We start from the raw sequence: 14,177 nt of genomic DNA on the forward strand, positions 1-14,177 counted from the left end.
AAGATATGGAAAACATAAATTTTCCATACTGCAGCGTAACATTGTCCAGTGATCAAAGGAGACTGTCATTTTAAAGAGGGGACCCCTCTGCCTTTCTAAAACAGGTTCTCTTGATTTCATAGATGCCAGGTTAGGGGGAAATCTTTCTCCATCCCTCCACTTCATAATTTTTCTGTAATGAAGATGGTTGTGCCTGATGATCACACAAATCACCATGTGATAATCTTTATGGGGCACACAGTTTGAAAGAGTCTTTCAAGATAAGGTGCCCCATCACTATAGATTCCCGGTTTAGGAAAATCAAGGGACTCAAATTCCCTCTCCCATCATGGCAATTTATTAAAGTTTTTTTTTTTTTTAAAGTGACATCAGCATGCATGCGTGCCGAAGTCACTGCTCTGGGACCGCCCCCTGACCCAAGGGACTCCCAGGTGGTGAATAGTGTCAGTGGGGAGAAGGTAAGTTAGCGAGGAGACTCATTATCCACAGTTTCAAGGAATATGCTAATAACATGTCCCACTTGTCCTCCGCAGCAAAAGGGTTAACACAGGCTGAATAAGATTGAAGACATGATGTTAATTCAAAAAAAGCAATTAGTTTTAAATATCACTATAATCCTATTACTTATTATCTGTTCTAAAGCGAAGTATACACGGTCATTTTTTTAAAAAAATTTTTTTCTTAGTTACCAATTTTCTGCACATCACACTGCATTTGTCCATCCACAAGCAAGATGACAGTGACAGGAAAACATAGGAAGTATGGGCAGATTATTGAGAATGCATAAACACTGCTCAATATCAGATGCTTGTGGCTGAGAGTTTTCATGTTTGTGGGCAAGTTTTTAATGATTTGTCAGGCAAATCGCCAAAATGATCGTAACACACATTCAAAAAGACTACTACTTTGGGTCAATCTTTTCTTAAATAAATGATAATGCACAGTGAAAAATAAGCTTTGGACCTGCAACTGTATACCCCACAAGTTATTCAAAATATAGCCATGTGTGGTGGAGAATTTGCACAGGATTATGGGATGGGATCCCGGCGGTCAGGATACCGACCGCTGACAATGCCGCCAGCCAGAATCCCGGCTAACAGGGGCTATCCCACTTGTGGATGTCCACGACACCCATAGAGTGGGAAAAGAACCTGTGGCGAGCGCAGCGAGAAACCGAGCCCACAAGGGGACCCTTTGCGCTTGCCATGCTGTCGGCATACTGGCGGCCAGGATGTCGTTGTCGGTATACTGACGGACGGCATCTCGGCCACCAGTATATCATACTGAACCCTATGGGATGAACTGGGTGATGCAAACTAGCTAGTTGTATATGATAGAATGAGTGCATTAACTCCTTCAGTGGCGGGTTTTTGGAATTTGGTCAGACCTCCCAGGGCAGGTTTTAAAATTTTTATAACTGCACATTGCCAGGAGTTTCATGCAAATTGCCAGGGGTTTCACGCGCTGTGACATGCTATTTGCCAAGGGTTTTATGCTCTGGGATCCATGTTCGTTGCCACGGGGAATGCTCGTTGCCTATGGGTAGCTAGGGATGGGCATCGACCATCGATGATTCAAAATCATCGATGGTCTATGACCGATGTCAAATACTTTTACCATTGATAGGGGAGAACTGTCTCTCTGCTATCTCTTCCTGGATGTCCCAGCGCTTTCTTAAACTTAACATGTCTAAGACCGAGCTGATCATCTTCCCTCCCTCCCGCATAACCTCACCTCCTACAATCTCATTATCTATTGATGGCACTACTATCTCCTCTAGCCCCCAAGTGCGTTGTCTTGGAGTAATTCTTGACTCCTCCCTCTCCTTCAAACCACACATTCAGCACCTCTCATAAACCTGCCGTTTTCATCTAAAAAAATATTTCTAAGATCAGACCTTTTCTGACCCAGGATGCTACTAAGACTCTTATCCACTCACTAGTCATCTCCAGACTGGACTACTGTAATCTCCTCCTGACTGGCATTCCTGACAAATACCTCTCTCAACTCCAATCTATTCTCAATGCTGCTGCCCGGCTCATTTTCCTCACCAAACGCACTACGTCCACCTCTCCTCTCTTACAAGACCTTCACTGGCTCCCCTTCCCTTTCAGAATCCATTTCAAGCTTCTCACACTCACTTACAAAGCCCTCACCCACTCCTCTCCCACCTACATCTCTGACCTTATCTCCCTTTACACTCCCACCTGTCCTCTTCGCTCTGCTAATGCACAACGACTCTCCTGCCTACGGATTACTTCCTCCCACTCCTACCTCCAAGATTTTTCACGTGCTGCACCACTTCTCTGGAATTCCCTACCTCTCCCCCTCAGACTCTCCACCTCTCTACAAAACTTCAAATGGGCTTTCAAGACCCACTTCTTCACCAAACCCAGCCAAATCTCATACTAACCCTCTGTTCCACGCTCTTTATGTACCCCATCTGTGTCACCCCTCCCCTTTAGAATGTAAGCTCTCACGAGCAGGGCCCTCTTCCCTCATGTGCTTATCCTTTTTCTTACTTTAATAATCTTCAACTGCACCAAATCCATCAGTCTTCTGCCACCTGATACTTATTCCAATGTCATCTGATGATGTAGCTATGTTTATTTACCCTGTACTTGTCCTGTATTGTCATCAACTGTAAATTGCAGTTTTCCGGTTTGGTTATTTGTTTATGTACTCTGTAATTGGGCGCTGCGAAACCCTTGTGGCGCCATATAAATAATGGATAATAATAATAATAACCAGATGGTTTCCTGCCATCGATGGTTCAGTGCTACCCAATTTCTTTTTTCTTCTCAAAGTTTCAGGGCACGCAGCTTAGCTCTGCCCCCTGACACCCCATAGGCCATGCTCCCTGGTTCGTATTTGTAATATAAAGCAGGAATGACCATCAATGGGTAAAACCATCGATGGATCCATTCCAGATGGTTTTACACCATCAATGCTATCCATGAATGGTGACCATCAATGAATAACCCACAGATGGCCATCCCTAGGAGTAGCATTTGCTGGCGGGCTAGAACTATAATCCTCCCAGGCCCCCCCCCCCCCTTCTCTCTTGTACTCCGCTCGGCTGGCGGAGTTTTGCGGAATGACGCGATCGCGTCATCCACCGGGCTGGTGTAAGGAGGAGGGAGGGGGAGCAGTGGCATGCCTGGAAAATTTCCGGGGTTGCCAGTCTGTACAGTGCAGCTGGCCCCGGAAATTTTCCGGGCATGCCACTGAAGAGGTTAATGCAGATAGTGTAGGAATGCAGAGATTAGATTTTTTTTTTTTTTGAGTGAATATTTTTACTTACTTGTGATAAAGGGGTGAAGAAGGCGCTGCTTTAGGTGACAACTTTGCAGTGCAGATTAGTGCAGTGGTTTTCAAATTGCAAAAGGATTTACATTTAAGCTCACATTTGTTAGTTTTCAGGTCTCACCCTATAGTAATTTACAGCGGCCAATTTAATTCCCCCCACAGTATTACTCTATAGACTTTATAGCTAACATGTATGTAAAATGTTACATACAAACATGTATGTAAAATGCAAAAATGATGCCGTAAACTCAGCCAACATGACCTGACAGAGACCGCCAAAACAGTGATAAACTGACTCCGCAGCAAAATATTGCTGATAAATACTTTCAGATGTCGGCAACATTGTTATAGGGTCGATTTAAAGGATCATTAGTAATTTGACTTTTAGGGGTATAAAATATTTACTAAAGTGTGGGATTCTAGAAGTGGAGATGTTGCCCATAGCAACCAATCAAATTCTACTTATTTACCTAGTACCTTCTAGATATACCCCTTAGAATAACTTAGCAGAACACCATCAGATGCTGTATCATACCTGTTCAGATCCCATATGATGCATGTTCCATCCTTGCTGACACTAATTAATATACTGTATGATTTACACACAAACAGACTGGTTATTTCTCCGGTGTGACCATATAGATGGACTTGGGATTCTACCTCGATTTCCATAAGCTACATAAGATGAAAAAAAAAAAAAAAAAAAAAAGATGTGAACAAATCTAGAATGTTAGCAGCATATTGTGTTAATTACAAAATAAAATCATTAATTATAATAACAAAACAATTTAGCATTTGTTCAGAAACCAGGCAAAAATGTCAGTAGTACTTGCGCACTAGTGACAATAATCACATTCAATTTTTTCCATTTTTTTTCAAAAGGCTATTTTGGACATAGGAAAAATTGTAGGCACTATAATCTAAAGTCTAATAAATACTACTGCAAAACAGGGAGTGTGTGCAGTACCCCAAACAGTAGTAGAGAGTCTTTTTGGGAAATGGCTAAGTATAAAAAAGTTTAGATCTGTCAAATCACTAAAGAATAATGAATGATAACACAGTTGCTTACTTAAATATGAGCTCAAAACTCGATATAAAAACACAAATAAAGATAAAATATATAAAAAATACCAGCAAAATCACATCAGGGACCTAATCCAGAGGGGGACGCAGACACGAACGTGTCTTTTGTCTATCGTCCTCTGCAACTTTATGCAAATTCCTCTATAAAGCCAAGCAGGACTTTTGCCCGGGGAACCGCCTTCTGGAGGGCGCAGGGCGCCATCCGGAGGGTGCCGCACCAGGGCAAGATCCGCTGCTGCTGTGCCTCCCGCTGCCGCTGTGAAGGGAAACTAGACGCGTACGCGTCTTGTTTCCCTTTGTTGAGAGGTCCTTTACTGTGCGGTGCGCGATGACATCATCGCGCACCGCGCAGCAAAGGTCCTCTCCACGAAGGGAACTAGATGATACGCGTCTAGTTTCCCTTCGCGGAGAGGACCTTTGCTGTGCGGTGCGCGATGACGTCATCGCGCACCGCACATCATTTCAGTCTGTACAGGGGGCGTAAATGACCACGCCCCCTGTACGAAGCCACGCCCCCTATTGCCGCCCGGGGCGCACAGAGCCCCAGAACCGGCCCTGCCCAGTAACACCCAGTACTTTTACAAGTCATTTCTGATACTAAGTATCTCCATTGTAACAGCACCTTTGTGTGTCCACTGTGTAATGCATGCACCATATATGATTTTAGGGACTTTCACAGATGCGCACAAGCAACAAATAGCTGAACTCCATTGACATCAGCATTGCAATAGAGTCTGAATCAGGTGCCATATGTCATGCCAAGACCAGTGATTCCATTAAGGATTTTATGCAATCAAAATTCAGAAGCCATACACAGAAATAAGGGTGTCAAGGTACAAAGGGTAATACAGATGCATCCTCATACATCTTTGTGGCAGTCGCTCCAAACAGTCCTCTCAGAACGCCAAATCCCATGAGACTCTGTAGCGCCAGGCATCTTTTTTTGCCGAAAATGCATTGTAGACACAACACAATGTATGCTGAGACTGTGCTGATTAATTTGATATGCAACACTTGTATATCTGTGTGAGACTGAATCTCAAAATCTGCATATGAAGTGCTACGATGTAGCGGCTGTAGCTTTTTTTCCATACCAAGTTCAATTGTACTTCATTTACAGACTAAGGCCCTCATTCCGAGTTGTTCGCTCGTTATTTTCCTTCGCATCAGTGCGATTTTCCGCTAATTGCGCATGCGCAATGTTCGCACTGCGGCTGCGCCAAGTAAATTTGCTAAAAAGTTTGTTTTTTTACTCACGGCATTACAAGGTTTTTTCTTCGTTCTGGTGATCGGAGTGTGATTGACAGGAAGTGGGTGTTTCTGGGCGGAAACAGGCCGTTTTATGGGAGTGTGTGAAAAAACGCTGCAGTTTCTGGGAAAAACGCGGGAGTGGCTGGAGAAACGGGGGAGTGTCTGGGCGAACGCTGGGTGTGTTTGTGACGTCAAACCAGGAACGACAAGCACTGAACTGATCGCACTGGAAGAGTAAGTCTCGAGCTACTCAGAAACTGCAAAGAAAAATCTTTTCACTATATTGCGAATACTTCGTTCGCAATTCTGCTAAGCTAAGACTCACTCCCAGAGGGCGGCGGCTTAGTGTGTGCACTGCTGCGAAAAGCGGCTAGCGAGCGAACAACTCGGAATGAGGGCCTAAGTCCAGACTAGAGGCAAACGCCTCGTTTCTGCCTAGAGGTATGGGACTGCAGTTGATGGGAGTCAATGAGAGAGCCTTCACTTGGTCCTGATCAATGGGAGAGTGGTGATAACGGATACGTTCAGTGATATGTGTTTATATACTTGGTTTAAGTACAAAACTGGTACATTCTATGGGATGCGGTCAAGATGCCAGCTGTCGGGATCCCGGCAGTCGGAATGCTGATGCTGGAATCCAGAAAGCCGTTAGAATGCCATGTAAGTATAGTGGGCGGGTTAGGGCTGTGTGTGTGTGGGGGGGATCGGGTTTTAGGTACCACCCGGGGGGGTTAGGGTTAGGCTAATAGGAGGGTTGAGTTAAGGTTAGACTGTGGAGAGGGGGGTTAGATTTAGGCACAACTGGGGGAAGGTTAGGGTCAGGCACTAAAAGAGAAGGTTAGGGTTAGGATGCGGAAAGGGAGGGTTATGGTTAGGGGGTCGGGGAGAGGGGGAACAGTCTTACCTCCCCTCTGTCGGGATGCCGGCGTTGGTTTTCTGACCGCCAGCATCCTGACAGCTGGGATATCATAATGAATCCCATTCTACACATGCTGCTGAATAAGGAGAAACAGAGGATTAACTATTTTCCCCAATGTAGGAGTGTACATTTTAAGCAGAACTAGCCTACTTTGCATCTGGCCACAGATTATACACAGCAAGTGGGTACCAGTATGAAAACTCATTTTGCGCAACAGTATGAAAATCTCTTGAAACTACAGCCTGGAGAACAGTTATCTACCTACGAGGTGTGCCTTTTGAATAATGAGACTATACTTGTAAAAAACTAATCCATACTGCGTGAATTAAAAGGGACTGGGGGAACACAGACCTTGGAATATCCCAAATTGGTTTTGCAAGTTTCACCCTCTCGCACAGATAGTTTGCTGTTACACACATTCAAAGAAGTTGTGTTTTGCCCATGTGTTGTAAAATAGCTTAGTTCAAAAGTAGAGCAACATGTGTACTTAAAATTCTCAGTTAAATTGAACAAACTACCCACAAAATCTTTCCGTATGTTAGCCAAGGCTTACGGAGCAAATCTTATGTCATGTGCACATGCGTTTGAGTGGCATAAAAGATACATTATTATTATTATGACCAGTTATTTATATAGCGCACACATATTCCGCAGCGCTGTACAGAGAATATTTGCCCATTCACATCAGTCCCTGCCCCCAGTGGAGCTTACAATCTATATTCCCTATCACATGTACACAGACACATTCACGCTAGTGTTAATTTTGTTGGGAGCCAATTAACCTACCAGTATATTTTTGGATTGTGGGAGGAAACCGGAGTACCCGGAGGAAACCCACGCAAGTATGGGGAGAATATACAAACTCCACATAGTTAGAGCCATGGTGGGAATCGAACCCACGACCTCAGTGCTGTGAGGCAGTAATGCTAACCATTACACCATCCGTACATGAGGATGTCGAAGATGATCAACAATCCTGGAAGGCCTTGCACATCAAAAACAAACCAAAATATGGGGGGGGGGAAATTAGTAATACTATTTGAATCAACCGTTGACTCAGCATCCGAATGATAGCACAAATGGTGAAAATCGACAGATAAACTGTTAGGCTGTGTACACATTAGATGACATTATGAAAGATATACTCGATTCCGACGGATTGGGATGACATCGTCAAAATCATCCAGCGTGTACGCACTACACCATTAACGATGCGCGCTCCAGTGGGTCATTATCTGTACATGCAGGCCAATCTGGGGATGTCGTTAACGAAGCTGCAGCATGACCCAGCTCTTCCCCCCGCCATCATATGTTGTTGCCAGCATCGGCAAGTGTGTTTATACTTGTCTATGCCAACACCCCGCCACGGACGATATCGCTGGGTACACAGCACACTACAGTATAGTGTGTACCCCGCTTCAGTCAAGTTTTGCATCAAGATTTTAACATAACAAGTGTTTGTGGTAAGATGGTTCCAAGGTTCTGCTGCTGAGAAGAAAGAAATTCTAAAGTGAATTTGAATAGACATTTTGGAACAAATTCAATCAGAATCACATTTCTTATAAGTTATTACCTGTCAAATTGCCAATCAATGCACAAGTAAACACCATCATCACCAATAATGAACAAAGTACAAAAAAGAAAATCCAAAATCAAAGCCATGTTAATTGTTTTCTTTGATATCTAGGGTGTTATTTCTCCTGCAGGATCCACAGATTATCCACAGGATAACATTGGGATATAAGGTAGCGTCAGCAGAATGGCACCAATCGATCAAGGCTTTCGGCCTCCCAGAATGCAACGGGCCAGTCTCCTATATCCCCGCCTCCTTGCTCAGGCAATTCAGTTTTTTGTTTGGTGCGGCAGGAGCTGGACCATGGTGAATGGGCTGCTGGTTTTTAGCAGCCATAAGCTTTTTATTATTTTATATTTATAGTCTTATTCTTTTTGAGCGATCTTTCTAAAAAGCGTCTTATACGTACCTTAGAAAGAGTCACTCCAACAACTCAATAGTGAAAAAAATATTATCTGCGCAAGCTCCTTAAAATTAAAGAATTTCAGAATTTAAAGGTGCAGCCGTAGAACGAACCGGTACCCTTACTAATTATGGATTAGAATGTAAGATCTTGGCGCAGCATTAAATTAGAAAGATAGAAAAAAGAAAGAATGTAGGAAAATGTCAGACTGAATAAATTAAAACACGTTTAATCATCACAAATAATTAAAATCTATATAAGCACGATTGATACATATGGGGATTTGACCGGTACACACAATTCGTATCTATAAACTTTTTCCCGGTACCAATACCCTCTATTTAAATGGATAAAAACTCGTCCACAAAGTCACAGCCTAATCGGCTTTAAATGTCCTGAGACCTGATATCCTTTGCCACAAGGGCTTCCAGTATTTTTAACCGGGCTGGTCTTTAAAAATGATATGCTTATAAAATCATAATGTAATCTCGTTTAGTGCTTGTATAAATGAATGGTCCAAAGCAGCAAGACTTTATACACCCTCATTGAAATGATGTATGCTGACACAGGTAGGTTAACCCTGCTGGTTCCTGATAGCAGTGTGTATTTGATGCTGGTGTACCTTTCACCCTCCGCTCCGTTCGCCGGATCTCCGTCTCCGTCCGGACCCCCTCCTTGGTTGTTAACCGGCCGCCGCCTCCCAGAGCCACAGTGCTTCTCCGCTCTGCACTGCTCGTGGGCTTTGGAACGCACCACTGTAGCTTCCGGTTTCGCGGTCCACGGCTTCCGGGGGTGTGAGCGAGGTGTGTGCAGTCAGCGTTTACTCGGGTGATTCCGAGTAAACGCTGACTGCACACACCTCGCTCACACCCCCAGAAGCCCCGGATGCACTGTGGCTCTGGGAGGCGGCGGCCGGTTAACAACCAAGGAGGGGGTCCGGACGGAGACGGAGATCCGGCGAACGGAGCGGAGGGTGAAAGGTACACCAGCATCAAATACATACTGCTATCAGGAACCAGCAGGTTTAACCTACCTGTGTCAGCATACATCATTTCAAATAGGGTGTATAAAGTCTTGCTGCTTTGGACCATTCATTTATACAAGCACTAAACGAGATTACATTATGATTTTATAAGCATATCATTTTTAAAGACCAGCCCGGTTAAACTTACTGGAAGCCCTTGTGGCAAAGGATATCAGGTCTCAGGACATTTAAAGCCGATTAGGCTGTGACTTTGTGGACGAGTTTTTATCCATTTAAATAGAGGGTATTGGTACCGGGAAAAAGTTTATAGATACGAATTGTGTGCACCGGTCAAATCCCCATATGTATCAATCGTGCTTATATAGATTTTAATTATTTGTGATGATTAAACGTGTTTTAATTTATTCAGTCTGACATTTTCCTACATTCCTTCTTTTTTCTATCTTTCTAATTTAATGCTGCGCCAAGATCTTACATTCTATTTCACTCCAACAACTCCCCACCAGGTCGCGACAATGCTTACCCACGTGTACAGTGCTGTTTCAGCGGGCGTCTGTATTGAATGTACTAGCAAGTCCAGCAGACATTACCAGGCTGTGGCCGGAGCATGGGGAGAAAGTAAGGTGTCGGTTCCGCTTAGCGGGGTAGACGCGAGACAAAGCTGCACTGTTTTCAGGATGGAGACTACCGAACAGTCGCTTACTCGGCTGCCATCTTGGGTGCACCAGCACTAGGCCTCAGGGATCATAGGCATCAGGGGTTAGTATGAGGCCGCAATCCCAGGGGTTGATGTCAGCAGTGGGGAGTAAGACGCTCCCCTGGTCGCCCCTCCTCCCGGTTCATAACCAGTTTCCTCCGAGTCTCCCGTCATGCACTGATTTTTAGCTTCCGTCGGATATACTAAATAACCCAGTCGTAGCTTAGGGGATTGTCGGGCAGATGTATTAACGTGGAGAAGGCATAAGGAAGTGCTAAACCAGTGATAAATGCAAGGTGATAAATGCACCAGTCAATCAGCTCCAATATGTAAATTAACAGTTAGGAGCTGATTGGCTGGTGCGTTTATCACCTTGCATTTATCACTGCTTTATCACTTCCTTATGCCGTCTCCACATTAATACATCTGCCCCTCAGTCACTGGTTCGTTTGTGTGCACTTGGGCGTCTGTGTTCACTGATAACGGATGTGTTCACTTGGGCGTTTGTGTTCACTATTAGCATCCGGATCCACTCAGCATTTGCTAGCGTATTGATCGATCCTGGAAGCAGGCTTAAGTCTCCCTGTATCCCGCTCTCTTGAGGCAAGTGATACAGCACTGAATCTCTACCTACCATTGAGGTACGAGTAGTTGTATAAGTGCCTATTTCATGGAGTCTTGCAAACGTTTACTACTTTTTCACCTGTGCTACTGAATACGTTAAAAGTCCTATATAAGGTAATGCAGTAATATGTTTATCCTACATACCTGAAATGTATCTGTAGTTGAATATGTGCTCATATTGGCAATGTATACTAATGTTTAACAATGTGACTGCTTGCTAGTGTGGCTGCTTATACTGTGTTTCTGTCAGTTTTGCTTTCTGATCCTCAATGCTAGTGCAAAGCAGGGAGGGGTCGGATTGTATATCACTTTAGCAAGCATTAAAATGAGTTCAGTCAAAAATTGTGTATTTACCACCAATCAGGTGTGTGATTTGTTTATCATGTCTAAGAGAGGCAAGTGTGAGGAGGATATACTCTCCACAGCTGTACCTACATTGATATCATGATTGTCATGCAAAACAGAGTAAACCTCTCAAGATCTGGTTCAAAATGGCTAATGTGCAAATTGTTATTCCATTAAAGCCTTCCTAACATGCCAAGGCAGGCTCAGGTTCACGCAGAACCTTCATGGACATAATTTTCACTAACATTACCTAATATAGCTGAGTGAGAACCTTCATGGACATAATTTTCACTAACATTATCTAATATAGCTGAGTGAATAGTGCAGCTCCAGTACCAAGTATAGGAATCCCTATTAACCCTTACGTGCAACATTCCCCCTGGATTATGACACATCCAGTTCTGGAAGCGGCAGCCTTTCAACAAAAACAGACTGAAAGGACTGTGGTAATTAAATCATACAGACATGAAACATCTTCCCAGTTTACACATGTTTCGGAAGGGGACACTTCGGAGATGATTCCTCACATTCTGGGTCTGCATACAGAGATGAGGACGAAGGTTCCAGCTCGGTAGGTATACCTGAGCTAGTTAAAGCTATGAAAGCCATTCTATCTTTAGAGGAGGCAGCAGAGCCTTTGTTAAAATTCAAGGCACCTGTATTTATGTCCCAAAACAGTCAGGACTGAATTTCCGGAGTCAGAGCAGCTGACAGAAATTAGGCAAGAGGCTTAGGTCACACCCAGTAGACATATCCTCTTCAGGCTGGGGATTGTTTGAATAAGGAGGTTGCTCCCAAAGTATGGGATTCGACTAGTGCATAAATCTACATTACCTCTGCCATCAACATCTGTAAATTATGTAACGGATAGGAAAATAGATGGTTTTATTAAAACTGTTTTTCCCTGTCAGGGGACGTTGTGAGGCCAGCCTTGGCAACAGCAAGGATGGCGAAAGGTGGCGGCCTGAGCTGATGCATTGGAAGATGATCTTTTATTGGCTACTAGAGAACAAAAGTCCCATATTGCACATATTAAACAGGCAGCTATTTTTTATAAGAAGCAGCCTTGGATATGGGTACTGCAGCTTCTAAAGCATCAGCCTCAGCAGTAGCAGCACGCAGAGCGGTCTGGCTACGTACATGGAAGGCTGACTCAGAGACCAAATGGGTACTAGAGTCTTCACCTTTTACTGGAGATATTCTTTTTGGTAAAGACAATTAAAACAATATTCTGGAGTCTGAAGCAGACTCTAAGAAAGTGAAGTTTCCTTCAGTTTACAAGTCTAAACCTAAGTTTCCAGCTTTTTGGTCCTTTCGGACCCAAGAAAAAGCGAAAGGAAAGGGTTACAGCAAACAGTCCTAATCAGCCTGCTTCTAAACCAGAAGATAAGCCATTAGCCTGATGGCACGGGCCTCCACCTGGGGGATCCCAGGGTGGGAGGCAGGCTTCTTTTATTTTGCACCGAATGCACAGAACTGGCAGCAATCCACCACAGACGCCTGGGTGCAAGAAGCGGTATCTTATGGCGATGCGTTTGCCTTAAAGAAACACCGTACGCAAGGTTTGTTTGTACCAGCCCATCTTCAATGGAAACAAAAGCCAGAGCTTTACGGGAGGCAGTTCAGAAGTTGTTGCAATCAGGGGTGATAGTAACGGTTCATCCTGCTCAGCAGGGACAAGGTTTCTATTCCAACCTGTTTTCTAGTACAGAAACCGAATGGGTCACACTGGACCATTCTCAATCTCAAAACTCTGAACAGATACATTTGGATGCCTCGGTTTCAATCGGAAACTTTACGTTCCATTGGCTTGGCCTTGGAGATGGAGGATTTTATGGTGTCTCTAGATATCCAGGATGCTTACCTACATGTACCTATAGCACTGCCCCGTCAGTGCTATCTCAGAGCTGTTATCCTCCGGCAACATTATCAGTTTTAGTCCCTACCATTTGGACTGATTACAGCTCCAAGAAGGTTACCAAAATTATGGTGGTGATGGCGGCCTATCTCCGTCGTCAGGGAATAAGGATTTTCCCAAAGCTGGATGACCTGTTAATCCTGACTCAATCTCAGGAAATTCTCCAATGCCATCTACAAATGACAATAGCCTGTTTACAAAGTATGGCTCATAAATTGAGCGAAGTCTTCCCTGGCTCTGTCACAACACATGACGCAGCTGGGGGCTGTTTTGGATTCCAGGTTTCAGAGTTTTTCTACCTCTGAACAAAATATCCATAATACAGACAAGGATTCAGGAGCTGCTACATAGTCGAAGAGTATCCATTCATGCAGCAATGCGAGTGATGGGATCTATGGTATCAACATTCAACATGATGAAATATGCTTAATTCCACTCGAGGCCCCTTCAACGTCTGATGCTATTCAGATGGAATGGACTACATCAGACATTAAAAAGTACGGAGGTCGCTAGCCTGGTGGCTACAGACATCCCCATCTGGCCAAAGGGCGACCCTTTAGGATCTTTGGATCTCAGAGTGGGAGATTCTGACATGGATGCCAATCTTCAGGGCTGGGGAGCAGTGTTAGAAAAGTGATGCTTCCAGGGGTAGTGGACAAAGGTAGAAATTTCGAACCAATAAATACACTGCTCAAAAAAATAAAGGGAACACTAAAATAACATCCTAGATCTGAATGAATGAAATATTCTTATTAAATACTTTATTCTTTACATAGTTGAATGTGCGGACAACAAAATCACACAAAAATTATCAATGGAAATCAAATTTATTAACCCATGGAGGTCTGGATTTGAAGTCACACTCAAAATTAAAGTGGAAAAACACACTACAGGATGATCCAACTTTGATGTAATGTCCTTAAAACAAGTCAAAATGAGGCTCAGTAGTGTGTGTGGTCTCCACGTGCCTGTATGACCTCCCTACAATGCCTGGGCATGCTCCTGATGAGGTGGCGGATGGTCTTCTGAGGGATCTCCTCCCAGACCTGGACTAAAGCATCCGCCAACTC

General features: G+C 44.0%; 1 protein-coding gene across 2 annotated transcripts in view; it reads right to left on the minus strand.

Annotated features, from left to right (window-relative positions):
- Positions 1 to 14,177, minus strand: part of LYST (lysosomal trafficking regulator) — an 864,675-nt gene that overhangs the window by 69,532 nt on the left and 780,966 nt on the right. For both annotated transcript variants that reach the window (XM_063917604.1, XM_063917602.1), the window contains exon 48: positions 3,845 to 3,984. In XM_063917604.1, coding sequence (XP_063773674.1) covers positions 3,845 to 3,984 — 140 coding nt within the window. The remainder of the gene's footprint in view (positions 1 to 3,844; positions 3,985 to 14,177) is intronic.

The sequence above is a fragment of the Pseudophryne corroboree genome, chromosome 4 (assembly GCF_028390025.1).
Source record: "Pseudophryne corroboree isolate aPseCor3 chromosome 4, aPseCor3.hap2, whole genome shotgun sequence".
Lineage (NCBI taxonomy): Eukaryota > Metazoa > Chordata > Amphibia > Anura > Myobatrachidae > Pseudophryne > Pseudophryne corroboree.